This window comes from Cuculus canorus, chromosome 5, assembly GCF_017976375.1.
Source record: "Cuculus canorus isolate bCucCan1 chromosome 5, bCucCan1.pri, whole genome shotgun sequence".
In the NCBI taxonomy this organism is placed as follows: domain Eukaryota; kingdom Metazoa; phylum Chordata; class Aves; order Cuculiformes; family Cuculidae; genus Cuculus; species Cuculus canorus.
The window spans coordinates 55,745,440-55,773,420 of NC_071405.1; the positions used below are offsets into that span (position 1 = coordinate 55,745,440).

Below are 27,981 nucleotides of genomic sequence, written 5' to 3' on the forward strand. Positions count from 1 at the left end.
AAAAAAAAAAAATTGGGTTTCAATGAAGAGCAAGGGAGAGTGGACGGATGAGGAGATGAGGATGAGGCAGAGCAAACAGGAAAATCCACCAAATGAGCTTCTAGGAAGGAAATGTTCCCCCTTGGGCACTTCAGCTGAAGCAGCTTCATTTTCACAAGGCTTCTTTCTCTCTCTGGGAACATCTGCTGAGCTTCATCTCTGTCAGCTGGATATATCGTATGACATTGGTATCTGCAGGGAAAGAGCACACACATACACGTACAGTGGTTACAACTCCCCATGGAAGACAGACACAGTGCACCTTTATCTCTGGTGCATCAGCTAGGGAGCCACACGGCTCCAGTGCTGCCTACAGGAACAGCATCAGCTGGAAGGGGCTCTGAACCAAATCCTGTAGCTTTGGTTTTGGAGAACCTGGCCTAATTTGTGTTGCTCATGATTTTGTTTCAGCTAGTTTTTACCCTCTCTCTGATTACTCTTGGTCATCACAGTTGAACTCACAGAGTTGAAACTACGCAGGTCATCCTTGCCTGTTCTTGTGGAATGCCACATTCATTGGCTTCCCTTTCCTCAGTGCCTGCATTAAGCCCCTAAAGGCATTTTTTCCATACAGTTATGCTCTGCCTTTTTGCCCTCCTATTCCTTTTAGATCCTATTTCGCTGTTCTTGCATTTTTCCCTGATGAGTTGAACTGGGAAGAACATCCTTCACATTCTCTTTGCACCCTTGCTTTCCTTAAATTTCATACTTGCAATTCCTTCCGCCCTGACACTCTATCTGCATTTTTGTCATGCATGGCATGCTGCATACTGCCTTGTCTCTCCTGTCTAATGAAGTTTCAAGGGGCAGAGAACACTAATTCACCTCTGTAGAGAACTGTGAGATCCCAGCACTGTGCAGGCGGTAGGCTGAACACTCTTTTTCCTTCCAGTATTTCAGTGCACCAACACAATACAAAGAACATGTGAGTTTTGTTTTACCTCCTGGCCTCAGGAACGAGGGAACCTGTTCACCCTGAAGCACAGCTTGATCTGAACGAGTACGTGTCTCCAGACAGACACCAGGATTCTGCAGTCATGGTCAAACCTTTCTCAAATCATGTGGATTTCCTGTCATGCAGATGACATCCCATACACATTGCACCCACACAGTGGCAAACGCCATGCATTACCAGAAGCAAGCAAGCAAAAAATTAGCTCTTTTCACTTACTTATGTATTGATTGAAAAATGGTTCTTTGCTCACAGCCTTACTCAGATGGCCATCCAGGGCCAACTTTGTTCATTTAAGCTTTCAGATCCTCAAAGAGCAATCTGAAGTGCACTGCAGCCCACAGTCAGAGGGAGGGCAATCTTGTCTCCTCCTGATCCAAACAGCAATGTGGTTCCCCACACCAGCTACAGAAATAAGAAGTGCTTGAGCTTCCAGAAATGAACAACTTGTTAGTAAGCATGGATACTGCACTCCTGAAAGCAGCTGTGTGCACAAAGTTTCCTTTAAACATAAAAAGGGGACATCTCTGTTGTGCTCTCAGACAGAGCTGAGACAGTGAGTGACAGATCATTTTTCCCTCCACACACAGCTCTCTACAAACATGCCATGGGGTAGCAGTGGGCTCTGGTAATACTGCTCTGAATTCTCAGGGATGTCTCTGGTGAGGTGTGTCTCCATACTAAGTCTTCTGCAGGTTCAACTGCATCATCCTAGTCAGTCCAGACAGTGGTATTCAGTGATTAAGTTACTTGCTCTGTTTGGGGCATTCTTAATTAGCCAAGAAGTTCTGCTGTTGCTTGTGTTAGCTAAGGTGTACCAGCATCCCAGGCTGTTCATGCATTAGCATTTCATACCAGCCCAGCAAAGTTTAAAGCAGCTTTTTTAAAAACAGAATCGGTTTTATTTGTACAGATGCCTCACAGGTGAAGAAATTCAGTTGAGAGGGTAGCCCTGAATTTTAAGCCTAAAATAAAATCATTTTAGGTGGCAGGCAGGCAGCTAATGCCCAGCAGTGTAAAGGCAGGGCTCATAGCCTGGCCAGAGTCCTGCTGGGCTGCTTGCACCTCACTGCAGGCCCTCTGCTCTGTGCCCTTCTAAGGCTTTGATGGGTTGTAGCCTGGATAAAGCAGTCCCTGTTGCTGAGGTTCACACTTTGAATGTCTGCCCTGTGCAGATGATAACTGCGTAGGCACATTAGGAAATCACACCTAACTGGGCCTGCAGGGAGTTGATGGCTGGCTGGGGGACAGAGGTGGGCTCAGTGCATAATCGGGCAATGCAAGGTTGCCAGCTCCCTTTATCTTGCAGGTAAGGTAGATAGCTGCTCACGGCACACCTTCACTCAACTGGGAGATTTCCACATGCCTGGGAAGCCAAGGGCAAAATAAGGTGTAGCCTGATAGAGGGTGAGAGATACTCCTATTGCAAGCTAGTTATAAATCTCCTGTGCAGGTTTTGGCAAGTTTTGCTTCCGTTTTGAGGGCCACTATTTTACCAAAGAGAAATCATGACAGCAGCATGCCGTTTACAGAAGTGGAACCCTGTCTTTGTCAAGTCTTTTCCATCAAATAATATTGCACCACACTAGCTCCACCTGCAGAAGTATTTCAAAGCTAAATGCAAACGTTAATGAAGAGATTCTCATCTCTCAGTGAGGAAGAAGTGTTCCCTTCCTGCAGATGTGGGAGTAAGAGGTAAGGACAACTTCAGTCACTGGTCAGACCCATAATAAGAGACGATGGCAAAGCTGCAATGAGAACATCTCCTGGCACTTAGGACCATGCCTGTGCTCTTGTGCAGAGTGGCCTCCTGCCATTTTAGAGGTCATTTCTGCTTTTCCCTGTAGTTTCGTAGCCCAGTTGCTTATTTGCTGTGCAGGCACCATGGCCTGGGTTTTGCATCCAGGACTTCTGAGTCAGTGGTGTTCAGGAAGAGAAATCCTAAACTCAGCTGTGAGCCCACTCTACACTGCATGGAAAATCTGGCCAGTGCGTGCAGTCTGCAGCAAAGACCAGCTGTGGGTGTTTTGTATCACCACGCCAGATGATGCTCCGGTCTCAATCCCAGTCAGTACCTACCTCGACAACGTGGCCCCAACAGTGGGAAAGAGCTGAAGAAGCCTTGAAGGTCAGGTGTATGTTTGGCTGCCAAATTTCAGCTTCGTAATGTGCTGCACCACCTTCTGGACTGCAGGTTTATGGAGGGCTGCATGTTATGCTTTGTACAACTTAACAGCAGCTTTCCCTTTCCTTAGGAAGGAGGGCTATACAATTATCTTGTGTTTGCATCTGCTCTTGTGATTTTTGTTTCGAGGTAGCATAAGAAATCAGGACAAACCCAACCTTCACCCTTGACAGACAGTAAATAGCCCTAAGGGATTTGCTGTGCTGACAGCCCTATGGAACAGTAAAACCCTTTGCTAGCTAGTTCCTCTTTATCATTTAAAATCACTCCCACCAAACAGAATAAGTACCAGTGATTTGTGCCAAAACATTCCTTATTAGAAAAAGCAGAATACACAGAACATGACTGTAATAACAATCAAGTGCTTTTTTTACAGTGAGCCCAGTGAAACCTCAGATAAAGGAAAACAGTTGCATTTTGCAGACGGAGACACTGCAAGTGGCGATACTGATTTACTCCAGGCCACATAGTAATTTTTTTATTGTTACCTGACTCCTACTGCTGTGTTTTAACCACCGCATCCTTTCTTACTGTATATATTCACTTCTTTCCCCTGAATACCCTTCAATTTTTCCATAACCATAAATAAAACAGTGGAACGATGGCCTTGAATGGTCTAACAATAAAAGGGAAGAGTCTCTGATGAAGGCCGGAACTGTTTTGCTTATACATTAAGGGCCTTTGGAGACACTTTCTGGTATGTTTTTGCAGCAAGCTGTGGTATTTGAAGCTGTTGCTGTTGAATAAATCAGTATTTATTTCAAGAAGCAATGAGTGATATCAAATCATACCATAGAGGGGGAAGAAGCTTAAAAATACATATTTAAAAAAAGGAAGCAAAATGGTTCAGCCAAAAGCATTCATTCACATCCGAATCTAATCAGAAGCTAGAGGTTAAGATAACCTCTTATATTCCACCATCTATTTTTTCTTTTGCATAGGCTTCTCCATTTCCTGGTTCTGGCAAGGACTGAAAGCAGAAGGGCATGCTGTAAACTAAAATAGGCTAAACTGAGCTTTTAAGCACATTTGCTTAGGCAGTATGGGGTGCACAGCTGTGCTGTCAGACTGCCCGGAGCCTATGGCCAAGCATAGCAGATGGGATCAGACACCCTTATGGGACACGGACAAGGAAGGAGAACTCAGCACACCCCTAAGTGCACACTCCCTGGTGCTCCTCCAAGGCACAGCCACTGCAGGAGCCCTGCAGGGCCAATGCCTTTAGGACACCAACCACAGCCAGCTCAGCCTCCCTTGCTTCCTCTAGTTCAATGAACATCAGCTCCTCTGTGCTCTGCCAGGACCTGGGCTTACTCCTGTTTTATGCTCAGTTCCCACCCTTCCTTCTCAGGTTTGAGTAGAAGCTCTGCCCTGTGGAATTTTCTTTTCATGTGGCTTCAGTTTTGCTTTCTTGTCATCCTTTAATTTTTTCTTAAGTACTACAAAATCCCTTTCTTTTAACAGAAATGGCTTAAACACCAGCATAGTTTTATCTCCCTGTTAGGTGGTTCTTTGAAAAATAAAAGCAGCATCTCTTCCTTGTGGCATTCTATCTGCCTTCTGAGGCTGGGTAGGTTAGCATAAAGACAGTTGCTCTGGAAAGCCCAAATTGTTCAAATATATAATTTCTTTGCTGTCCCAAAATTAATTGTTGGGTTTTGACACATGGATGACAAGACACTGGGCTGATTGCACGGCAAAAGTTGAAAGGATCCTTGATGAATGCTTTGTGAGTAAACGTCTGTCTCTTTGATCTAATCAAAATACTAACCCTTTACTGGAATGGTGGAAGGCATGGCTATTGAGGATGTCCCATCTTTGCTAAAGGGCAAGAGCTTGTTCTCAAAGAGTCAGAAAACATGATGACCAGGACACGCTCTTCCCCATCCTGCTTTCTTCTTCTTCAAAAATAAACTAGGGAGGGACAGAGAGGCAGGATCCCCTCCAGAGGGCATTCCAGAAACACTGTCGTATTCCAAGTTGTGCTGCAGCTGCAGCAGCGGTTAATCCTCAGGCACTGCAACCTTGCTGCACTACTCAAGAGCACTTGCAGGGGAGTACAGCTAAGGATACAGTGACTAACGCTCATCCCTGTGAAAATCAATGCAATCAAGTCAGGGACAAAGTCTCATGAAAAGAAATGAAGAAGCACTCAGTGCAAAGCCACATCCTTGCTCTCCCCCCGTACCTGTTGGCTGGCGGGATCTTGCCTCCTTCAGGTAGTAGAGGGCCTTGTTGAAGTCACCCAGGTGGTAAAACGCCACTCCCGATCGATACAGTGCCTTGAAGTTCTCACCTTCTTTCTGAAGCACTTTAAGGCAGTACTCCTTGACTCGCTCATAATTCACCAGCTCAGCCTGGAGCAGGCAGGCTGCAGGGGACAGGGAGGACAGGGAGACAGACAAGACACACAGGAGAACATTAGTGCGGTATTTCTCCCTGCCTCTGCAATCTGCATGGGGGAAGAAAGCTGCTTAGGTGAGGGAAATGACTCAGACCGGTGATTCAGAACTGTGCAGTCATACGATTGTTTGCCAATCCCGATTGTTCACAATTTAAATACCAATGCTTCTACTTTTGGCACTGCAAAGTGAAGGGACTGTGTCTGCTGGGCGGTACACATGGGACTAAGGAGGAGAGAGTGAGAATGTAAACATCCCTGCACAGAGCAGGAACACCATACAGTATTGTGGCAGCAACTGGCTTCGTTTGTAGTAGCACTGCTTCTCAAACTGAGAGCTGGAGCACAGCAAAGTACAAAAAGGCAGTCATTTGACAAGGAAAAAAGGGATTAAATTAGATCAAATTTTGTATTTGGCTTAATCCAAGGCTGACAGATTTACAAATAATATTCAACTATCTTTTATCCAGGAGGTCCTGTATGGAGTTTTGCTATAGGAGGCAACAAAGGATTGTGCTGCTAGCAAAACAGAGGCACCTGGAGCTGCAGCACAGGGAACAAATGTGCTTGGCTGTGTGGTTTCTGCAAAGTATTGCAACACGAGCTCATCCCGAGAGGTCGGTTCTGCTGACTTCCTAATAGAAAAGGTAATATAGTGAAGAAACAGCACGCTGAGGACTCTGTGCTGAGGTACAATTGTTGCATAAATGTCAAGGAGCAGAAGAAAATCCCCAGAGTGAGTTTCCTACAACTAGGAGTGAAATAAAGAGGAAAAGGCAGGATTCTTGAGACATGCTTTAGAGTCTTGTTCGTGGCTTATGGTAGTGCTTACTCTGGTGGCTTAAACTACATTAGGCATACTTGGCACTAGGAATGATTTAAAGAACACTGACAAGAATAGGACATGATGCAGTCACAGTCTTTGGAGAAATGAAGAAAGCTGTGCTGTCCACAAGCCCACCTGGCGCTGCAACCCAAGGCAACTTTTGGAATGACACATTTTGTGGAAAGAAGACAGGATGCTGCTTCAAGGATCAGTTCAGAGGCTGCCAATGCCAAGTGCCAGGGCATAGAGAGAAATTTCTCATGGCAGGTGGTGTTACTCAGTGGGCCTCTGGCAATGAGGCGATTCACTGCTCCTGGAAATCCAAGTCATCACAGTTCAGGTGCCACCAATGAAGAGACAGACTTTTTGTACGGTAACTGCAACCTGCAGCTGAAAGGATATGATGCTGGATCAGGAATATGGTATAGTTCTTGATCCTCTGTATCTCAATTTATATTTCACAAGCAGGAAGTTGGCTGGATGACCTCTTGAGATTCCTTCCAACTCAAATTAATCCAACCCTATGATCAATTAGTATGCACAGAATACATTCCTAACCCAAGCACACATTTAAAGCTTAAATAGCTAACTGCGAACAACCACAAACAGCCTTTTACCAGTAAAGAACTGACGGTACGGATGTGTTAAGCAAGGACTACAGAACTAGTCCCACTGCTGGTATGTTTGATTGAGTGAGGCAGTAATCGCTAACAAGAGCTCTGTCCCATTTGCTTTAATGTTGGTCTCTCGATATATTTTAATAACTCCTGCCATTAAATTGCATAGGTATTTCAAAGACATTTGGTCACTCACTATTTGATTGCCAGTTAAGAAACACAGATGTTTCTAAAAGCTTAGCAGCATTTCCCTATCCAGAATCTGTCCCTTCCTATTTGTCAAACACTGATTTTTCTCTCTCAGTTTCTAATGGAGCTTGAAATGACTGTGACCTGTTTTCCTTTCTTTTTCAAAGCTATTAAAAAGATGGCTGTGTAAATTTATTGCTGGCTTCACAGCCCTGGAAACGGGATTGCTTTGTTTATCTGCTGACCAGTAGCATGAACAGCAGTGGCAGTAGCTTTCTGCACACTGCCAATCTGATCCAGCCTTTCATGTTCTGTGAAACTGCCTTTCAGAGCAACTGGGGGTGGATTTCAGCCTCTCTGTTCATTTACTACTTGGTATTTCCAGTAGAGTCATAGAAATGACTCTGTGAAAAATGACAGGCAGTCTATTCATGTATATTAACTCAGTAATTCCATATTGGACTTGCTTCATGGATTGGTTTAAAAGAAAAGAAAGTCTCTTACATCCTGCTAATTCATAAACCCAAATGGGCTTCCAGATATCCAGCTGGGTTCTTTCTGTGATTCACACTCACAGTAAAGATTCTGCAGGGCATCCCCACTAACCGTGCAGGCAGCAGAAAGAAGTCAGTACCACGTGTCTAGCAGGAGAGATGCATGTTCATAGGAACAAAGCGAGCAGATGGACACGCAGGAAACAATTCTGCTGGAAGAGCTGGCCATTTGGAAAGCCAGTGTTGGAGGCGGCTGTTGGAGATGAACCTGGAGAGAGTATCTCTCATAAATATTTAGAGGTGTGTGCTTTCAGTTCTTGGTGGACTGAAATTATCTTAATGGACTGTGATTCACTGCAAATATTAAGGCTGCTTGTAATTCAGCTTTCAGAAATGTAAGAGGCATAGAATCCTCGCGCTTCCTACCTAATTCAGTCAAGGGAGAACTGTTTCGAAAACATATTGCTTTCCTAAACAGAGATGTGCACCTCTGGTTGCGTCAATTAAACTTTGAGGACATCAAACAAACACCTCAACATCCTCCTTCTGGGTTCATAATAGGGCCCCAGTGAATCCTTCTGAGGAACAGAGCTCACTCAAAGAAATGGAATTGAGAGGTTTATCCACCTTCTCCTCCTGCTTTCTTGAAACTGCAGGGGCTTGGCCCCGCACACCACCATCTCTAGTAGCTCTTTGGTGAGGACATGCAAACCTATAGTCAGCCATTTCCTGTAGGTCTCATTGTCATTGTAATACAGCATTCAGTGGCTACATCTCCCCAGCTCAGAATGTAGGGTGTCCTGCCTCCCCACAGCGTGTAAAGGTTATCATCATCCTTGGTTATCATTCTCAATTTCACAGCTGATTTACCGTGCCAGCTTAAGCAATAAGGAACTCCTAATTTTTAAAAACTTCTACTTCACTTGCTGATGAAAGGTCCCCATCTGCTATAAAATAAGGCATTTCAAAACTACTGCGTGAAACGTGCTGCGGGGAGGGGGAGAAGGTTAATGCTGGTAGCTCCAATGGAGGGACCCTGTCCATCACACTTCCCAACTGAATCACAGAATCACAGAATCATTCAGGTGAGTCCAAACCATAAACCTAACACTGCCAAGTTCACCACTAAACCATGTCCCTAAGTGCCATGTCTAGACTGTTGATATTTAAGCAAGGAGGTAGGAATTTTGACTATTTTTCTTTCTAGGAGTGTTAAGCCTAGATTTCAAAGTTTTAATTTGTGGACTCTATGGCAGCCGATTCCATGGGCTGCAACGATTTGAGAAGTGCAATACAGATCTGGTACCAGTAAATAATGGTACTGTTAAGGCTAATTTGTGTGGTCCTCCTCAGCACAAGGTTAGGCAAAATAAAGATTAAAGCACCTGTAGAGCCAAAATACGCCTACATCTATGACAGCCCTTTTCTCTCAAAGTTTAATTGTTTTCATTGTTTAAGAAATGTCACTACGTTTCTATACTGATTTTTTTGTTTAGCTGCTATTACTAGCCACACCTTTGCTACCATGAAAATCTGCATCAGTACTCTGAGCTGCAAACCAAGTCACTTCTTCACCTTCTTTTTAATAGCCTCCATAAAGAAGTATCTGGAGTCTCGTACTAAAAAAAAAAAACCAAACCCATATTCTCCAGCTTTCCTCACTTTTATAGCTGTTCTCTAGGCCCTCAAAATGACTGAAAGTGCTGTCAGTTAACATCTTACCAGAGAAACCTAGAAACCTCTTGTGTGTGAATACCTCTGCAGGTTATGCAAAGAGCTCAGTTTGGCTTCAACTTTTGGCTTCTAAGTTTGGCTGAGCTAAGAGCAAAGTCTGGAAGTAGGATGTACAGGTTTTAACAAGGAGATTTTTTTAACTATATCAAAAGCCCTGCCTACCTGGCAATTACAACCAAAGGGTAAATCTGCATACCAGAACATTCCTCCAGACATAGTTCATACCAGTGGCTAAATTCCCGCTGTAGGCAAGGCTCAAGACCCATCCGGTATTACAGAATACTTAAGAGAGTGAGCCAAATGATTGTGCAAACAAGGTTAGCATATCCCTACCCCGTGGCATGTTCCTTGGGTTCAGAACAGCTGTGCTAGTCATAACAGGAATGCCACTTGCTGCTGTTCGGGGAGATGAAAATGCCCTTGCCCTGCAGGAATATCTTGGGTTGCAAGTTCAGATTTCACAAACTCCTGTATTTTTTGCAGTTCACTATCACTCAGGTAAGCTGGTAGCGCTGCCTATTTTTAAGGTTGCTTTGTGCAAGGAGAGTGTCAACTGCTTTTAACTTTGTTGGTCTTCTAAGTTTTTGGTCTAAAATATTCCAAGTGCAATGTCTGCTTTTGACGCCCGCTTTTGGAAAATGTCATCCAAGACTGTTAAGGTAATTTTGAAGAACAGTCTAGGGAAACATATCTTATTTTTTCCTTTTAAATATCGCTGGTGACTGTCTCTTTGGATTTGTCTCATGCCCTCTCATCGTTTGGCTTTGCAAACTCAAATCTGGCAGATACCATTTGTGTCAAGTAGGTGCCTTCTGTCATCCCCAGGGTAATCTATAGCTGGCCAACTGATAACCTTCTGAAAATAAAACCAGTATAGTACTGCATATAGTACTCCATAGAGATGACTTAGAATTTGATACCCAAATCCAATGTATCATCTTTTTCTCCATGGAGTATACTCACCAAGGGGTACGAATCTGCAGTGCAGAAAGTTAGCCCTTGCAAATGTTCCTCAAAAACTGGAGCTGTTGTCCTACACAAGAGCTAATAGCAAGCCATCATTCTCTTATACCCATGCAAAAGGGCCTGAATGCAAAGGACTTTTGTTTTCCTCCCCTTAGACTGAAAAAAAAGCCTGTATTGATTTGTTTGGTTGCAAAGCAGAGAGAGTAGTTAAACCCATTACTACTTAACCTTGAAGTGGATATTCCCTCTTTACTGAATTTATTCTTGACTCTACCACTGGAGTTTAATGGCCTATGTGGTTTATTACTCCTCAGCAAGTGCTAGGTACTCCAACCACTACAAACTCAATGTCTGTTTCACAAACTGGCAGTGTCATTCACAGAAATAAACAAAATTATAGAATAGTTCCCTTCTGACACAATCTCACCTTAAGAATAGCAGCCAATAGCTCACTTAAAATCTGTTTAAATTATCACAGAATCATAAAATCATTAACATTGGAAATGACCTGTAAGATCATCAAGTCCAATGTCTGCCCAACACCACTGTGCCTATTAAATCACGTCCCGAAGTGCCATGTCTACACATTTTTGAACACCTCCAGGGATGGTGACACCTCCACTTCCCTGGGGAGCCTGTGCCAATGCTTTACCACTCTTTCAGTAAATATATTTTTCCTAATATCTGATCTAAACCTCCCCTGGCGCAGCTCTGAGGGTATTTCCTCTCACCCTGTTGCTGCTAGTCACTCGGAAACCAAGAGACTAACACTCACCTCACTACAGCCTCCTTTCAGGTAGTTGTAGGGAGCAATAAGGTTGTTCCCTCAGCCTCCTCTTTGCCAGACTATACAACCCCATTTCCCTCAGCCACTCACATTGCAGGAAGACAGTGCATATTCTTGCTGTGGTTCTATTTTGGAAAACATATGATTAATGGTTTGATAAAAGTGCTTCAGAGTTTTACTCAGACATTTGAGTAAGACCTTTATATCTCATTGAACAGGCTTTGTTCTCATATCTCTCTATGACTCAAAATAATAGCGCAGACTAGGAGAGTCTTATATTTCTGTTACTTCAGGAGTCTTGGCATCCTTCATGGTGATGCTTTTCCTCAGAAAAGAGAAAATATGATAGTGATAAGTTCTGGTTTGATGTAAGGGTTTGGGAAGAAAAATTATTGGAATACAACAACAACCAAAAAGAAACAGGAGGGGGGAAAAGGAAAAATGTTTGTATTGGAATAGACTGCAATCTTCTAACCATGCCACTAATGGATGTATCATTAATCTCTGCGTGCTGCAGTCTGTATAAATGGTGTTTACAAAAAGTATGTGGAGCTTGCAGTGTCCACTGGAAGAATCAAAAGGGATAAAACTACTACATGAGATTGAAAATTTCAGCCATGTGTTAGTAATTGAAATTATAATTAACTTCTAAAATAAACCAACTACAAGTGTCTCATAAGATGATGCTGAAAATGTAAAGGGTTATCTTTGATGAAAAGTCACCTTGGACTTAAACTACTGTAACTGTAATGTACACCATAAAAAGATCTGGACTACTGGAATGCTTATCCGAATTCCTCTGAAGCTGAAGTTATTGATCCTGAGTGTGCAGACTGCACGGGCTACATGTGGATGGCACAGCCCGATTTTTAACCTATGTTTTAACCCCTGTTAAATTTTAAATGCTGACTGGCACTGAAAGGAGATGTATGCCATGCAGGAATGGAAGAAGCCTACAACAAGGGAACAGAGCAGAAGTGGTGAAGCATCCATACATGCAAAGCCCCACGTGTGCTGTGCCTTTCAAGAGTGCAACCCAACATTCCTCAAAAGAGGATGTTTAAAGTATCTTTTTTTCCCAGAGAAATAGGCATGTAGTTTCACTAGAAGGCTGAGACACTAATTAGGATCTGCAGTTTCCAAACAATCTCTGCCACAAAATATTTGTCTTTTTTCTCTATAGCCCAAGCTTGCAAACAAAGAGGATTTTCTGGCTTCTCACCAATAAAAAGCTAATTATAGACAGCTTGATAATATCTGGTGATAATCTGATCAGATGACTCCTAGTTTGTGGACAACCTCAATGGGATGAAAAGGGATCATTTATTCCTCTCCAGGTAACAAAAAGGCCTAAGCGTGCCCATATGTTTCTCCTTGTGGGGAAAGGTGTACAAAATTAAATTTAAAACTGTACGACAGGTTGTCTCTTTCTAAAAGGAGGGACTAATGCTAAAGGAGGTGTGGAGCCACAAATGTTTGGGGAGCCCGATGACAGTGACTTCTTCCAAGCTGCCTTCCCAATCTTTTTAGCCTGCCTCTCAATTCACAGGCAGATACCGACTGTCCTCCCCATCCTGCCTTTGTGGCCTATTTGTAACATGGTTTTCTTCAGTTTTTCTCTGTTCTTTAGTCCTTCATATCTCTTCCAGAAAAAAGACCCTGTCTTCACCAGCACAACTAGCTTTTCTAGGAGAGAGAAAAATTAGACTGAAGCATGCTGATGCTTCCACCATCACACGTATTAAGAGGCATCTAGCAGTTCTCAAAGGAGCTGATGAGCCTGTGTATCATGCTTTTTGTGGCTGGCAGCCCACCATAGGACTCTGCCTACTGCCATCCCTTGGAGTGCACAGGACTGATAACAAGGAGATAAGAAACAGCTAATGTGAGCTGTCAGAACAAATCAGTTTAACTTCAGTCTGTGATAGGGTGATCAATCTGGAAGATAAAGGAGAAACAGTAGATGTTGGCGTTTGCTCTAGTCAAATGACAAATTTTAGTGACATTTTCTTAAGCAAATTTAAGGAGAACAGTCTAAATGAATAGACTTAACTGTTAACAAAGTGAAAGACAATATTAAGTAGGGTTCTACACTGATCTGTCCTGGGCCCCATGGTATTCAGTATTGTCAATAAAGACCTAAATGACAGACCGCGGGCTGCCTTGTCAGTTTGCAGATAACGCCAAGATGTGAGGAGCTGGTGTATGATGGAAGATAGGGCTAGATTTCCATAGGACTCCCACAAACTGGCAGCGTCCTGATAAAAAGAGGATGCAATTCAACAGGGGCAAGTGAAAGGTCCCACGATTAGGCAGGAAAAATCCCTCTGGGTAACTACAGCAGGGGAAAGGTTTGTCGAGAGCAGATCTGCTGAAAAGGATCTGGGAAGTCAAGTGGATCACCAGCTAAAATCAACAAAGCTATACTGTTAATGCAGAAAACTGAAATATATGAAAACAAGCAGTTTGCACGGTGTGAGAGTACTGTGTCTCACTTTGGATGGCAATCTTGAATGAAAACATGGATGAAATCCACAGGAGGACCCTGACAACAACAAAAGGCCCAGAGAAGACAAGATAACAAAGCCTCAAGAAAACAGTGAGGGAAGAATGGCCAACCATGTTCATGTATGTAAAAATAAAAAAAAAAAAAAAACTTGTGATGCAACGTAGTGTTTAACCAGGATACAACCTGTTCTTTGTTGTACTCAGGAAGTAAGAAGAAGGCTTACATTCCAGTAGGGAAGAACTTTCTAGCAGTGAAGAGAGTGAAGTGTTCAAAGAGACTTCTTGGGGAAACTGTAAAGGATCCTACCTTTGTGAGTGTTTAAGAACAGTTTAAGCAATCATTACCTGGAATATGTCTTATTTGTACATTTATACCACACATGGGTATGGATAGGAGACTCTTTAATTGTTGTTCAGCTCTGCAGTCCTATTATGGATTGTGCTGCTAACACTCAGGTCATGAATGCTCCTCAATTCTCCCTGACAGCTGTCATTTAGTGCCAGTTTCTATTAGAAGAAGGTCCTGTTGGAGATGTCAGATCAACATCCTAGCCAGAAGTGAATAGGAAATGCTGAGAGACTTGAGGTTGTTCGGCCTGGAGGAAAGAAGGCTCCAGGGAGACCTTATGTCTGCCTTCTAGTACTTTAAGGGGGAGGGGGGGCTCTTTATCAGGGACTACAGTTGGTTTTAAGCTGAAAGACATTTTATACCGTGAGGGTGGTGAGGCAGTGGAACATGTTGCCCAGGGAAGCTGTGGATGCTCCATCCCTGGAGATGTTTAAGACCAGGTTGGGTGAGGCTTTAATCTAGTGAAGGTGTCCCTGAGGTATGGCAGGGGTTTGGAACTGGATGATCTTTACGGTCCCTTCCGACCCAAACCATTCTATGGTTCTATGAATACGTGAGCATTTATGCAAGAGCAGGCATGAATGATCTCTGCCTTTGCTGTGTGTTTATGTTCCCATACAGCAGACTTTTCTAATTTTCAAAAGTGCAATTCTTTATAAGTGTTCATTATTTCTAAATGGTTCTTAAGCTACTTTCAGAAGTTTGTGGTGATTTATGCTTTTTTATCACAAATCTGTAATATAATACTGCAGTTTTCCTTCAAAGGGCCAAAGATTTGAAAAGCAAGGATTTTCAGCAAACTTTTAATCTGATCCTCATAGCTTCTGTTTTTGAAAGAGTATCTTGCCTTACCAGTTCCTGAAGTTATTGGTCCTTCAAATCAAAACTAGAGGCTTGCTGAAAATTCTTAGCCATGGTAATATTAAGTAGTTAAAACCCAGACATCAAGTAAACAGGAGTTGTTTTCTGAAGCCAAAATCTGCCCCTAGCTGTGTACCAGAAAATCTTTATTCCACTAAAATAAAGAGTATAAGGTGGAGATGATCTCCATATTATGTTTTCTCATCTCCAGGCAGGATAGGTAGGAGCAAAGTCCTAGAAATGCACTAGTAGAGCAAGAACTTCAGTCAGCTTTTAACTATGAGATCATTTTGATTCTATAGTATCCATAAACACTAGCTCCTCCTGCAGCCACATTAGAAGAGATGGAAGTCCCTTTTGTCTGGTTGTTGGTTTGGTTTTGTTTGTTTTTTTTTGTTTTTGCCAAGGCTGTTGTTATTATCTCCCAGGTTAAATCCCCTGGAGGTTTCCTCATCTCTGATTTTATATTTATTGTGTAAACCTTGACTTGTCTTTATCTTTTAAAATCAGTACTCATCTAGCCCACTCTAGTCCAGTCAATATAACTTGAGATATATTTGGCCTTTAGATCCACTGCACCAGCTGCTATTTTTCCCACTGTCTCTTCCTTGCTGTTTGCTTTCATTCACTTTGTGTTGCTTTTCTCTCTCGCTGTGGCACATTCTCTATATTACACCCTTTCCTCCCCTGTCCCCCTGTTCCTATTGACACCCACTGGAGGAGTCTGGTCTCTTGAGTCATTTTCACGAGGGAAAAGTACCTAGAATTTTATCGGAAATCAGGAACATCAGATGGTGACAACCATCTTGTAAATGCCTGGAGTTCAACAGCAGTCCAACTCATAACAAGTGCTTTCAAATACTTCATGACTCTTGCCCCTGTGTATTACACAGTGAAATTAAGATCTTAATGGAACAAAGTTTCTTTTTTTTAAACCCATCTGAGACAATGGGGGAGGGGTCTCTAAGTGGGGGAATGCTTTAGAGGAAGTGATGGATTTCAAGCTGCCTTCTCTACTGAAGAGTAAAGCATCCTTTGCTCATAGAGCTTCAAACAACTGACGGCAGTACTGTGAAATGCAGCTGGAACAGCTTGAAGGCTCTCAAATGAAGGCACTGACAGTTGTGCGTGCCACAGTTGCCTCAAGCCTGGCTTCCTGCAGCATGTTGAATTTGGAATGAAAGCTAGCACTTTATCCTGTACCACAAACAGGGCAGGATGACGTGGCTGCGTAACATCTGTGTGCTGTGCCCTGTGTTGGCTCACAGTTCACCTCCCAGGACACATGAAAGAGCTGACCACTGCAGAGTTCTCTAAGGGGCGGCTGTCTCTGAGGATATCTCCTTGTGTATTCATGCCATGTATAATTGATAGGGACTGAAATGCTTTTCGTCTTCACTTGGACTCTCCCTAGATGAAAAGACTCATCTGGCAAGATGGAGAAGTCAAATGGGGAGGAACATTTCCTTCATTAAAATAATAACCCATTCATGTGTTTTATCCAGGCCCAGTGTAGCCCTAGCCCAAAGCCTTTCCACTTTAATGATGCTCTGAAACAGAGAGAAACCTTTATGGCCTCTGTGGGAGGGATGGAGTGGAGAAAACTGACAGAATCAGAGGCAGAGGATGCCTGAGTCAACTGTTTTCTAACCAACTGAAGAGAGAGAGGTATAAAACAAAGCTCTCAACTCTACTTACCTTAAAAATGCACTAAACGTACTTACAGAGAAGAGTGGTTTGTTGGCAACAGAGCCAAATAACCCTGCTTATGTTAGGCTGTGCCACCTGGCTGAGCTTTGATAGACAATGTGAAGCGAGCTGAAGCGTTACTCTTTCATGTAGTTGGGCATCTAGTGTCCTTGCCTTGTCCCTGTTCTCCAGCTACACCCTATACACTTAGTACCATTGAGACATTTGTCTCTCCACTAAATCTATCTGGCCAACAAGTTTGAAAGTTATTGAGGGGACTGACAGGCAGACCACAGAAAAATATACACGCTTACGACTCATTTCCTTTGGAAATCAGGCTGAAAATCAGTAGACTGAAGACCAGAGGGATGATTCAGAATGTTGTTTGTTTGAAAAAATCAGGATTTGAACTGTGCAGGTGCATAAGCCACTCCTGTAATAAGGTGTCTGCTCTTTGATATACATTGTGGCAAAATGCTTCAGGTAAAGATCTCAGATCATTCCCAAACCCTCCCAAACCCATTGGCAGTGGAAGAATGAGATAGGAGTGTGTGTTTGATGTGGAGCATGTGGAGAGTAACTTCCACCCCAAGCAGTGAGCTTGTGTTCAGGCACCAGGAACACTAGAATCACTATACTGAATCGGGCTAATAATATGATTTTCTGTCTTAACTGTGCCTTTTTGTTTAAGCTAGGGAAGGTAAAGATATAGTGGCAGAATTAGGTGGTGGTTAAAGAAGATGAGTGGTTTCCGCTGATGAGCATATTGGTCTGTAAATAGAGTAGAACTCCTCAGAAATTAATTTCAGAATTGAGCTTGTTTAGTATTTTTTTAATACTCCTGATGTAAGAGTGCCCTAATGACAGTGCAAAGTTGGAAAGTACTGTCAAAAGGAACAGGGACTGACAACGCCATGTAAAAAACCCTACAAGACCTAGTGGACAACAGTAAATTCATTTTGAATGGAAGTTGGCAATACAAGATTTAGGATCGTGCTCTTTGGGACTAATAGGAATTTCTGGTAGAATTTGTGAACTCATGAGCTGGAAACAACCAAAGAGGAAAAGGATGCAAATATGCTAGCTGATCACAGGATGACTGAGTCATTTCTATGACATGGCTGTGGACAGGGAAATGAAAACCTCAGAGAAGTTTATTCATACATCCAAACCAGTTAGCAGTGATTCTCAAGCATGAAAATGTAATATTTGCCTTACAGATTTTATCCTATCTAATACAGCAGTGAATGTTCTGATTAGTTATGTGTCTAAGCCTTCTTTTCTAACCTTATTATGTTATTTATCTCCATGATACCTTCTGGCCCTATGCTTCAAGTTAATCAGCCCTGAGTTTTAAAAATTATTTTGTATTAATATATTAATTTAATTTACTCCCTTCACCCCACAAGCAAAGCTCCTGAGCTGCCTCAGTTTGAGCTCCATCACAGTAGTTAGAGAATGTATGAAAAGAAAATTAATACATTTTCTTTGTACTTCCCATATAGGTAAAGATCTTATGCTGCTCTGGTTTCCTTGCAACTTGAATGCACTATGTGTCTTAAGAAATTAATTGCTGCAAAGCATTTAAGAGGATAGTAATCTAGGATCTGAATTATGCTAGCATTAAAAAAGTATGATGACTAAAGGAGTTGAGGCTTAACTTTACACCATACTGTTTGATGAGAGAATCGTTACTGCAGGCATGGGGCAGAGATTCTGATTTGATTCCTTCTGAGGCACTAGACAAGAAACAAGGTTCCTTTGCAGAGCAATGGCTAGGGCTGACCTACAATGGTTTTCCAGATCATCATAAAAGACTCCATCCCCTATCAGTCTGCTTCTGCAAGATCAACTGGGTGGGGTGATGACCTCTTCGGGCAGCTCCTGTTTGGAAGAGTCTATGGCCATTCCATGGGACCCATTTATTCTTTGAAGGAGTGGATGAAACATAAATTTTTCTGCCCTCTTCCTCTCTAGGAGCAGGAGTGGAGGAGAGGAATGTGAATTCTCATAGCTTCTTCCCTGCAGCTGGTTGAAAGATCCTTCTTTATATCATGCGTTTCATATAAGGGTGAATTTTTGGATTAGATGGTGACTCTAGAGATGGCACAGCACACTGGAGGTAGATGTTGCTAGTCACACCAGCCCAGGAATAACCAAAGGAAGTACTGAAGGTCTGACATAAATTTTCAAATTCCAGACATTTCCTCTGCTTTTTATTTGCTTCCAGGAGTAAATTTCCTCTTCCACACACTACACTGGGGAATGTGCAGGGCAAAGACACCCCACAGCTTGTTTTCTATTCTCCACTCCCTCTGCTTCAGATAGCAGTAAGCAGTTCTGCTTCCTGGAGTCAAGAGCTAAGTCTTTCACGTTGGAAAAGACCTAAGCTGAGCAGCATCCAAAGGGGCTGATCTGAAATCAGTCTTTGCACATGTGGCTAAGCCTCACAGATGCCTCAGATAGGTAGCAAATTTTCACTACTGCCTGATAAAGTTCTACCAAAAGGGTCCTGAATGCTCTTGCTTTACAGCATAAGGTCACTCATAGCAAGGCAGATATCTCAGGTAGGAAATAGGCTGGTTTAGATGTCCTTGATGTGGCCAGACCAGAGTGACACCAGATGTGTGAAAACTGACAGTTGTAATCAGGGCATCACATGACCTTTGGAATCAAAATTTGAGGAACACTAGTTTGGTGGCTCTTTGCTGGCTGACCCAGCTGCTCTTTTCCAGTAGCTCCCAGGCAACTAGATCGACGGCTAGATTAGGAGAGTTTTGCTGCCTGCCACTCTGATATGAAAGGAGTTGCTGTTGCCATCGATGCAGAACAATCTGCGTGACAGCCCCCTAAACTGGCAGCAAGTGAAGGCAACGGACAGTACTCCTACTAAAGAAAAAAAGAGAATATTGAGCAGTGGCTAGAAAACTATTTGATTTAGTAGGGCAGAGATTTGACCTGTCAAACGCTGATATGTTAGAGAAGGAAAAAAATGCTGTAGCCTTGAAATCAATGATCAGTGTCCTGCATCCTAAAAGGGTTATGCAGTAATGTAAAGATGGTTGTTCTCTTCACCTAGGGACATCTACAGAGCTGCAGTTCCTGCCTTGTTGATGGTACATATGAGTGAATAGAAGTGAGATGTCATGATGAAGTTAGGAGCTTTGGACATGGGGCTTGCCAGGCAGCTCTGGGTTCTTCAGCAAACAGATCCATAACTACTAGAGGTGCAAACAGCATGACATTGCTTTTTTTCCCCCCTAACTCCTGTTGAGAGGCTGTTGTAGAACCATTCTGAGGTTGTGATTTACACAGCCTGAGGCTTTCAAGGTAAGGATGTGCTGCTGTGAGGGGCAAAGTTGTGATCATGGCTACACAGGACAAGCATGTTTTAAAATTCATGCCCCAAAAGGAAGAATGGGCAGTTTTATCAAGGTGAACAGCAAAGGGTGAGAAGACATGGAATATAGTCCCATGGTTGCACATGTATGCACTTGTAGAGAGCTGTTCCTCCTTGTTACACATGAATAGGTAACCTATGTGTAGGTATGACTGGCTTCCTGTAGGAAGCAGAGATAGCCCTTGAGGAGAGCCAGGAAGGGAGACAAGGTCCAACTAGAATGAATACACCACAGACAAAATCAGCTCAAAGGATTCAGGTTCAACAAGGTGCTGTGAGATAAAGTGTAAGAACAAAGGGGATGAGAGGACCTCACTGGCAGGACAGTGATGAGGGAAGCCTGAAAAGGGACAAAACTTTGGGAGGTCAAGAAATCAGATGTGGCTGCATGGCAACTGGGAGAGCAAGTGGAGGGATTCAAAGGGGAAAGACATGGACTGCATAAAAGCCCCAACTCCCAAGCTGAGAAATGTGATAGGAGAACTGGGTACATGGTACAAAGCCAAGCAGAAGCAGATGATGCTATCCAGTCTATGAGCCTTGGGGCGATGGCATGTCAAGAATTTTGAAGAGTGGGAAGAAGAGAGTGAATTTTGAAGTAAAGTTCATGACATTAGCTATTGCCTATGGATAGTAACAGATGAGCTCTGACGTGTCAAGCTATGACAGCTAAACATCATTGCTCCCAGCTGTCCTTTCTGCTATGGGTTATCACAGAGAGAAAACGTGACTGTGCCTAATTCATTACCATGAATTGTCTTAGTATTGTTTCTAGCAGTGTCCTAAATTCTGAATGGCTATATCAAGACAGACTTTCTACTCCAACCCTACCTTCAATGTCTGCCAACACCTAGGCAAGCATATAAGAACAGGACAAGTTATAGTGTCCTACCACCACCTCCCAGCCTCACACCAGTGTGCCCCAGCTGAAGCTACCTTCAGCAATTCCAGCAAAGCTTCCAGGAACTGCATTGTCTCTACAACCTTCATTCAAAACAACAGAATAGTAAAGCTCCATGCCACCACAAGATTTACCTGCATTCATCAATCAATGTCCTAAGTTTATCATTTCCAATCCAAGATGCAGTGCAGGAACGAACAAAAGGAGATGTATTCCTTACCAGCCATTAGCAACAACTTTCTAATTGATGATAGTTAATATTGACTCTTTCTCAAAGCATTTTTAACTCAGTATTAGTCACTGGTATGGTCACCTGAGTACACTGAAAACAAGATTAGTAAACAGTTGTCTTCCATCTATATCAGTTTCTAATCCATGAAGTGAGAGAAAAAAAGAAGACAATAAATAGCCAGTAAATTTCCTCAAAACTTCATTGTGTATTTTCTTCCTTTCTTCATTTTGTTTCCTCAGTCTCATAGTCCTTTGTATGCTATTTTCTGTGAGATGGTATAATGCCAAGAAGAAACCCGGACCTTTAGACCTCCTCTTTTATTTTATACTGTTTACTTTCACTGTTCCTTTCTTCACAGCAGTTGCTTTATCAGGTGTGGGTTAGATCTTGTCCTAAAACAATAATGCGGAAACTTCTGATGACCCCGCATTATTGGCGCATCATTTGCACTGCTCAGAGAACACTGATTAGGAACTGGGGATTTGCTGCTGAACTGATAAGTAGTTGCAGGAGAAAGGCTGGAGAAACGGGTCTAGAATTGGGTTAATAATTTCTGGGTCTAAGTTCAAGTGAACAAGAGGAAGAGAAGGATGCTCCACCTGCTGAACCATGCAGAGGTAGCCCAGCTCCCAGAAAAGGAGATAACCATGGAGCTCATAAGTGTATTGAGCAATAGGCTGGGAACCAGCTTTGATTCTGATGCTAGGTTTATTGAACCAGCTGAACCATCTTCAGCATAGCACTGATGGAAACCTGTGAAGCTGTAAGAGGCTGTGACTCATTGTGAGACTTCTGCTGGAGGAAACTCCAGGACAGCATTTCAGAAGAGGATGGAGTAAAGCTGGCAGGACATGCTACTATAGAACTCTGAGAAAACATACCAGTGTTGTCAAGGTGGAGAACAACCTTTAGGTGAACAAATGTACTGCTCTTGAGGAAGCTTTTTGATTTCTGGCACCTCCTGCTTCATCTCAGCTCACCAAGACTGCAGCTTCTTGGGGCAGTCTAGCAAGGGGCTCTATACCTTACCAATACTCTCCATTTCAGGCAAATGGTGACAAGATCAGTTGGGACAGGCTTCTTCTCATGCAAAGGGAATTAAACGTGATAGGAGTGGCTGCAAAAAACTCCACTAGAAGCTCAAGTTTCGAAAAGGCTTGTGAATAGTGCCATATACAGAGGAAAACACATCTCCTGCCTCAGCAAGAGAGATGCTGTCAGACATGTACCTCTTAACGCAAGTTCGGAGCCAGCTTGCCATTCTTTCTTTTCCTCCCCTTCAACCTCCTAATATCTGGATGTATTTCCATTCCATCCTGTCAATGCTCAAGAAACTCCTCACTGAACAGGGAGAATTTTGTCCTCCAAAATAAAAGGGAATAGGTAAAACCCCAGTGTTTCTAAAGAGTAATTCATGACAATTACTTTGTTAAATACACATCAGGGTTTGGCCCTATCACTAAAAAACATATGAGGTCATTTGTAGTTATTCTCTGCTGCAATCGCACCTACCCAGAGCACCAATGGCATCAGGCCTGTGAAACAAAATATTCCCATCCTCTCTGGCTGGGTAGATGTATCTAAACCAAGAGTGTTGGGAAAACTCCCACCTCAACCAGTGAAAGTGCAGACCATATCCTGCTCTCTTTGCTGCTGTCTCTCTTTCCCTTTGCATGGCACCCTTACAGAGGGTGTTATTTGTTGATGCAGCACACAAAAAAAAAAGCTTCACATCAAGCCACAATCCAAGACTGCTTTAACACCCACAGCACCATGTGTCCTAGTAGAATCTGTACTTGTTAACAGCTATATACTGGGATGGGATTTTAGCAGAGATTCCTTGTGAGGAGTCCTAGTGGGTGGTCAGTGGAGGCAAGTTTTACCAGCTTTCCTCATGTTTAGCTACATTTTCACTTGGATTAAGCAGTATAAGTATCTGTACTTGGATTTTTTAGTGGGACTACTCACCAATGTCTTATGCAACAGGTGACGGTTGGGAGTAGTATCTACAGCCTGGTCTAGAGCCCAAGGGTGCTAGGAGGTTCCTACATTGCTGGAAGAGCCACGATTTGTGGGACTATCACTATGACCTTAGCACAGTCATGACTGCTACCAGCGCACTTTTCTGCAGGAGGCCAAAGCTCACTATCCAGGTTGAGAGGTATCTTGGATGGCTACGTTTTGTAATACTCTGTGCAGGTATGTGTGCCCTCCTGCCAAGGCTCCTAAACTAAACATACCTGAACAGGGATATAAACACATTACATTTAATTTACATTCATGTAATTAACAAGAGGTCCCAAGAGGTCATAAATGCAGATGAAGAAACTGAGATTTGAAATGTGAAGATAATACAACTGGTTAACATAGAGAAGGAGCATTAGAAATCCAGACCCCGCAGCACGAGTCCTTCTCCCTAGTTCTCTCTCCTGTTTTGTTTCTCCTGCCAGGATTAGCTCTAGCATTTCTGCATGCTTAGGAAAACCAACAAAGGTTTGCTTATCGTGCTGCAACATTCCCTCATAAGAAAAGCTTAAAACTATGCTTACCCTTAGCACTTTGCTGCTTTGGAACAAGTAGGACTTGTTTCTCTCTGCAGAGCAGACATAGTCCTTTTGAGCCTGTATACTTTTAGGCAGTAATGCTGGAATAAAATAATCACTACATTTAATGGTTGCATTTGTAGTAGGTAAATGATCCCTACTTGCATGTAGTTCATAAAGCACTTAAACTTCTTGTAGATCAAAGATGCCGTAGGAGTGGAAAGGAGACTAAGACCAGAGGGATATTTGGACAGTTTGCTTTTCCGCAGGCATTCTTCATACATTCATCATTTTTCAGAAGAACACACACTGACTTGGAGGAAACTCAGCTGAATGCACCACCAGGATGAGATTGTGGTCCCTGTGCTTTATAGGACTGAGAGAGGAAAAAAGAGGTCAAGTGACTTCCTCAAGGTCAGAGACGGATGGTGAGTCACAAAGAAAGAACTGTTAGTCTTACAGCCCGGCATTCATTCTGCGAGGTTCTGTGCTGTTGGTAGGCTTTTTCCCTGCCTATCCCAGCAATTCCTGGGAGCCCTGACTATGCTGCTGCTCTTGCATCTGGTGACATTTATCAAAGAGGCCTGTGGTAAAATGAAGGGGTAGGCCAATGTAAGAACACGGCAGCATGGGATTTTGCGAACATGAGGGGGAGTCCCTTTAAGGCAAAACTCTTTGAACCAAAAAGAACTTAATAGCTTAGTGGTAGAGATGTAAGCAGCACTACCGATGGCAAGTGGTGAAAATCCTAGGCCAATTAAAAAAATATTTTTAAAAAAATCACCAAGAATTTGGAATCAACAGCAGATTTGGAGATTTGGGATCATTTGAAACAAGCTAAATAGCTTAGGTCATGAGGGTGACACACACCTCCACAACAGGGGACTTAAGAAAGCCCACCAAACAGCGTTTGCAATTCGAGTGTTGGCCACCCCGTTGCAAGTAGTCTACAAAAGAAGCAGAAATAAACAAGAATCTGTGTGTACAACTGTGCCTACATTTACATTCTGCAAGGTGATACATGCAGTGACAACAGTTTATAGTGTTTGCCCACATGTTCTTACTCATGCAATCAGTCAGATTACAAAAAAACCCAACCCAACCAACCCCAGACTTTACCCATGAGATTGCCCCAAATCCCCTTTGGGTGTGTATTTCTCACCTGCTTATTTGGCTAAGTGCATATTTACTTATAATTGATGCTCCTCTCAGACTGGTATGCTGCATCTAAACAAGAAATTGTCTGTGTGTGCATCTATGTGATGCAAAACATCTCTGACAGGTGGATGTGTGGTGGCTACATGAGAAATAACAGTGCAAAAGCAAGGTGGGCTTCTTAAATGCTAAGCTTAGAGACTAAGCGGAGGTGCTAAAAGAACTTGATAATAAGGACACTCAGATGACAGCTGCTAATGCTACCGGGTATACATGAGAGCTAAGTGAAAAACTGCCTTCTCTAGAATTAACATGCACTGCTGTTATGCTTTCTGCATTATGTGGAATTTTTTTATCAGCTCTAGGCACCCATTCAGTGCTCAGAAGCTAAACTCCCTGCATCTCCTCTCCTCCTCATATCGAATAACACTGACTTCAACTCTAACAGTATGCACTGGTGCCTCTGCTAGAGCTCACTGTCAAGAAACTGGTGGCTCCTGCTGCACCACGCTTCTTAGAAAATTAAGTTCCACTGATGCACGTCTTACCGTTGCTCTTGGAAAGGTATACTAATTATTATGACAGTTCTGGAGAAATTCCCTCCCCTCTTTTCCCTTCAGACATGAATCCATAGTTCCTCCTGCTAGAATGGGAGCTCTGTGACTGGGCTGTGAGTAACAATACTGCAATTCCACTGTAACTGCACACTCCTCTCTCCAACATGCAGGGCACTCCTTTAACATTGCTTTCAGACAACCCATCAGACACACATGAAGCTATGCATTTCCAAGCTCAATTTTGTTCTCCGCTCTGTGCATGCCACCTACCGAAAACGTGACAACTCTCTGTGCAAAGTGACACCTTGACCTGCTGTGAGTTCATCCCAGGAAACCGCTCGACACTTGAGGGTTAATTATAATCATCTCTTACTGTGTTCACACTGATTAAATTTAGGATAAAATCTGTTCAAATCTAGGTTAAAGATGGAGCACATTTCTCACGCTGTCTGATTGCTACTGCTGACAAGATCAAATACAGCAAGCAGTGAATTCTTTTTCCCTGCACAAACCTGAAACAGTAAATAAACCAACCGGACAACAACCATTACACAGGATAATTCTGTCAGCAGGAGCAGACACATTTCTAGTAAGTGGAACTTGTGTACTCAGCAGAGAGTGCCACAGAAGCAAATCCCATCCTTCTGTCCCACTCCATTTACTTTCTACCTACCATGCTGCATTTGTATCTAGCAGAGATACTTCCTACTAGTACTTCTTCAAACTCAGGAACTCGCCAAGCCATCTTGTTCAGAGTATTATGGGCTCTTTGTATAATCCTGCCAATCTAAATGATCCTTGCCAAATACAATGGATCTGAATAAGCCTGTGAACAGAAATTTGGAGAGACAGCTGTGCAATTATAGTGTCGCTCTGGAATCTCACCTGCCTCTCTCTCTCTATGTGACTTCAACAGGCTTTTGAAGGAAGAGTATTTGAAAACGTGATGCAAGGGGGTTAAATTGTGCCTTCTGCTATATCCCAAAAGACATACTGAATATTAACTGATTGGCATAGATTAAGGCAAGAGAAGATTCTGACTTGGTGTTTCAAACTGCTTGCTTTATTCTGCACCATTTTTTAGCACTAGGAAACAAAGGCTAACCAACTCTGAGTAGAGAGCCAAAAGCCAAGTGATGGTGACAGCTGACAAACTCATGTCCTGATTTTCGCCATATTTTTCTCTCAAGGATATAAAGAGTAATGAGTGACCCTTCATCCTTCTGGAAAACAGCAGAGCTTTATTAATGTTGCAATTTTGTGCACCTTGTTCAAGTTATGAACACACTACGCACCCAGGCACAAGGTTTTGTTTTAGAGATGCTTTCAGGCTTGGAAAGAAAACATCTATGCACTGCTAGGGACCAAAACCAACCTCTGACCCTGCAGCTGTCGCTTGAGCACAGCTCGTTGAAGTCAACAGGAGTTCTGCCTCTGTAAGGACTTCAGAATCAGACCACAAAGTACTTCACCCCCCCACCTCTCCCCTCCATTTTCCTGCAGCACTTCTAAACAGAAGGCAGGGAGCAAAGGGAGTGATGATCAAATGCCTACTGACCACGGCTTGTGAAAAGCCAGTGCTATATTTGCTCTCAGCCTTCACTGCTAAGAGGCAAAGCAATTCTTTTTATAATCTAGTACTATTTGGTATCGCAGCAGCGCCCAAACCCTTCCCGTTCCTTACATCAAATGCGGCAGGAGTCTGTAATACCGCTAATTACTGGCACCGGAGCGGGAGCTGTGGCGAAGGGATTGAAGGACATCCGAGGGGATAAAACCGAGCGTGCGATGCCGGCAGCTCGCGATCCGCCGCTCCTGCCGGTCTGAGCATCCCCCGCACGCACCTCCCGTCTCCCAGGGGAAGAGGAGACGGCGCCGCTGCCCCCGCGGCTCCAACGGGATGATGCTTAAGGTCCAACCCTAACTATTCTACGATTCTATGATGCTGAGGGTCCCTTCCAGCCCTGCCGTGACCGCAGGGTCGCCCCCCGGGATCCGCAGAGGAGCCGGGCGCGCTCCCGTGCCGAGGATGAAAATGGAAGGCGACGGCACGGAGAGGAGACGGAACGCGCGGAGAAGCGAAGGGCAGTGAGGGAGGGAGGTGCGGGGACCCCGCTGCTGACCTGCCAGGCTGTTGTAGCAGTCGACCTCGATGGCTTCCACCGCCCGGCGCTGCTCCTCGCTGAGCCCCGCGGCGGCGGCGGCGGCGGGAGGGCGCTGCCCGGGCGGCTCCTGGCTGAGCAGCAGCAGCAGCGCCTTCAGCTCCAGCAGGGCGCGGTGGTACTTGCCGATGGCCTCCCGGAATTTCTTGTCCTTGTAGCACTGCGCCCCTTCGCTCTTGAAATCCAGCGCCCGCCCGATGAGCTCTCCGGGCTCGGCGCCGCCCGCCCGCGGCTGGGCTCCCCCCGCGGGGCCGTGCCCGTCCCCCGCCCCGCGCCCGCCGGCGTTCAGCTTCCCCGCCGCCGGGCTCGCCCTCTCCATGGCTTCCCCGCGACGCCCCTAAGCGGGCGATGCCGCGGCCGCGCTGCCGGCCTTGCCCCCGCGCCGCTCCCCGGCTCCGCCGCTCGCTCCCATCCTCCGGCGGCCGCCGCGCCTC

General features: G+C 43.9%; 2 protein-coding genes across 2 annotated transcripts in view; one reads left to right on the forward strand and one right to left on the reverse strand.

Annotated features, from left to right (window-relative positions):
• MAP3K9 (mitogen-activated protein kinase kinase kinase 9) overlaps window positions 1–6,826 on the forward strand; it is a 101,363-nt gene extending 94,537 nt beyond the window's left edge. The window contains exon 12 of the mRNA XM_054067514.1: window positions 6,048–6,826. Coding sequence (XP_053923489.1) covers window positions 6,048–6,074 — 27 coding nt within the window. The 3' untranslated portion in view covers window positions 6,075–6,826. The remainder of the gene's footprint in view (window positions 1–6,047) is intronic.
• TTC9 (tetratricopeptide repeat domain 9) lies at window positions 3–27,964 on the reverse strand. Its single transcript, XM_054067517.1, has 3 exons — window positions 27,509–27,964; window positions 5,365–5,547; window positions 3–231 (listed from the first exon to the last, which is right to left on the reverse strand). Exons 1-3 carry the CDS (start codon window positions 27,864–27,866, stop codon window positions 152–154), a joined length of 621 nt encoding a protein of 206 aa, XP_053923492.1. The 5' UTR covers window positions 27,867–27,964; the 3' UTR covers window positions 3–151.
• Between the last annotated feature and the right edge of the window lie 17 nt (window positions 27,965–27,981).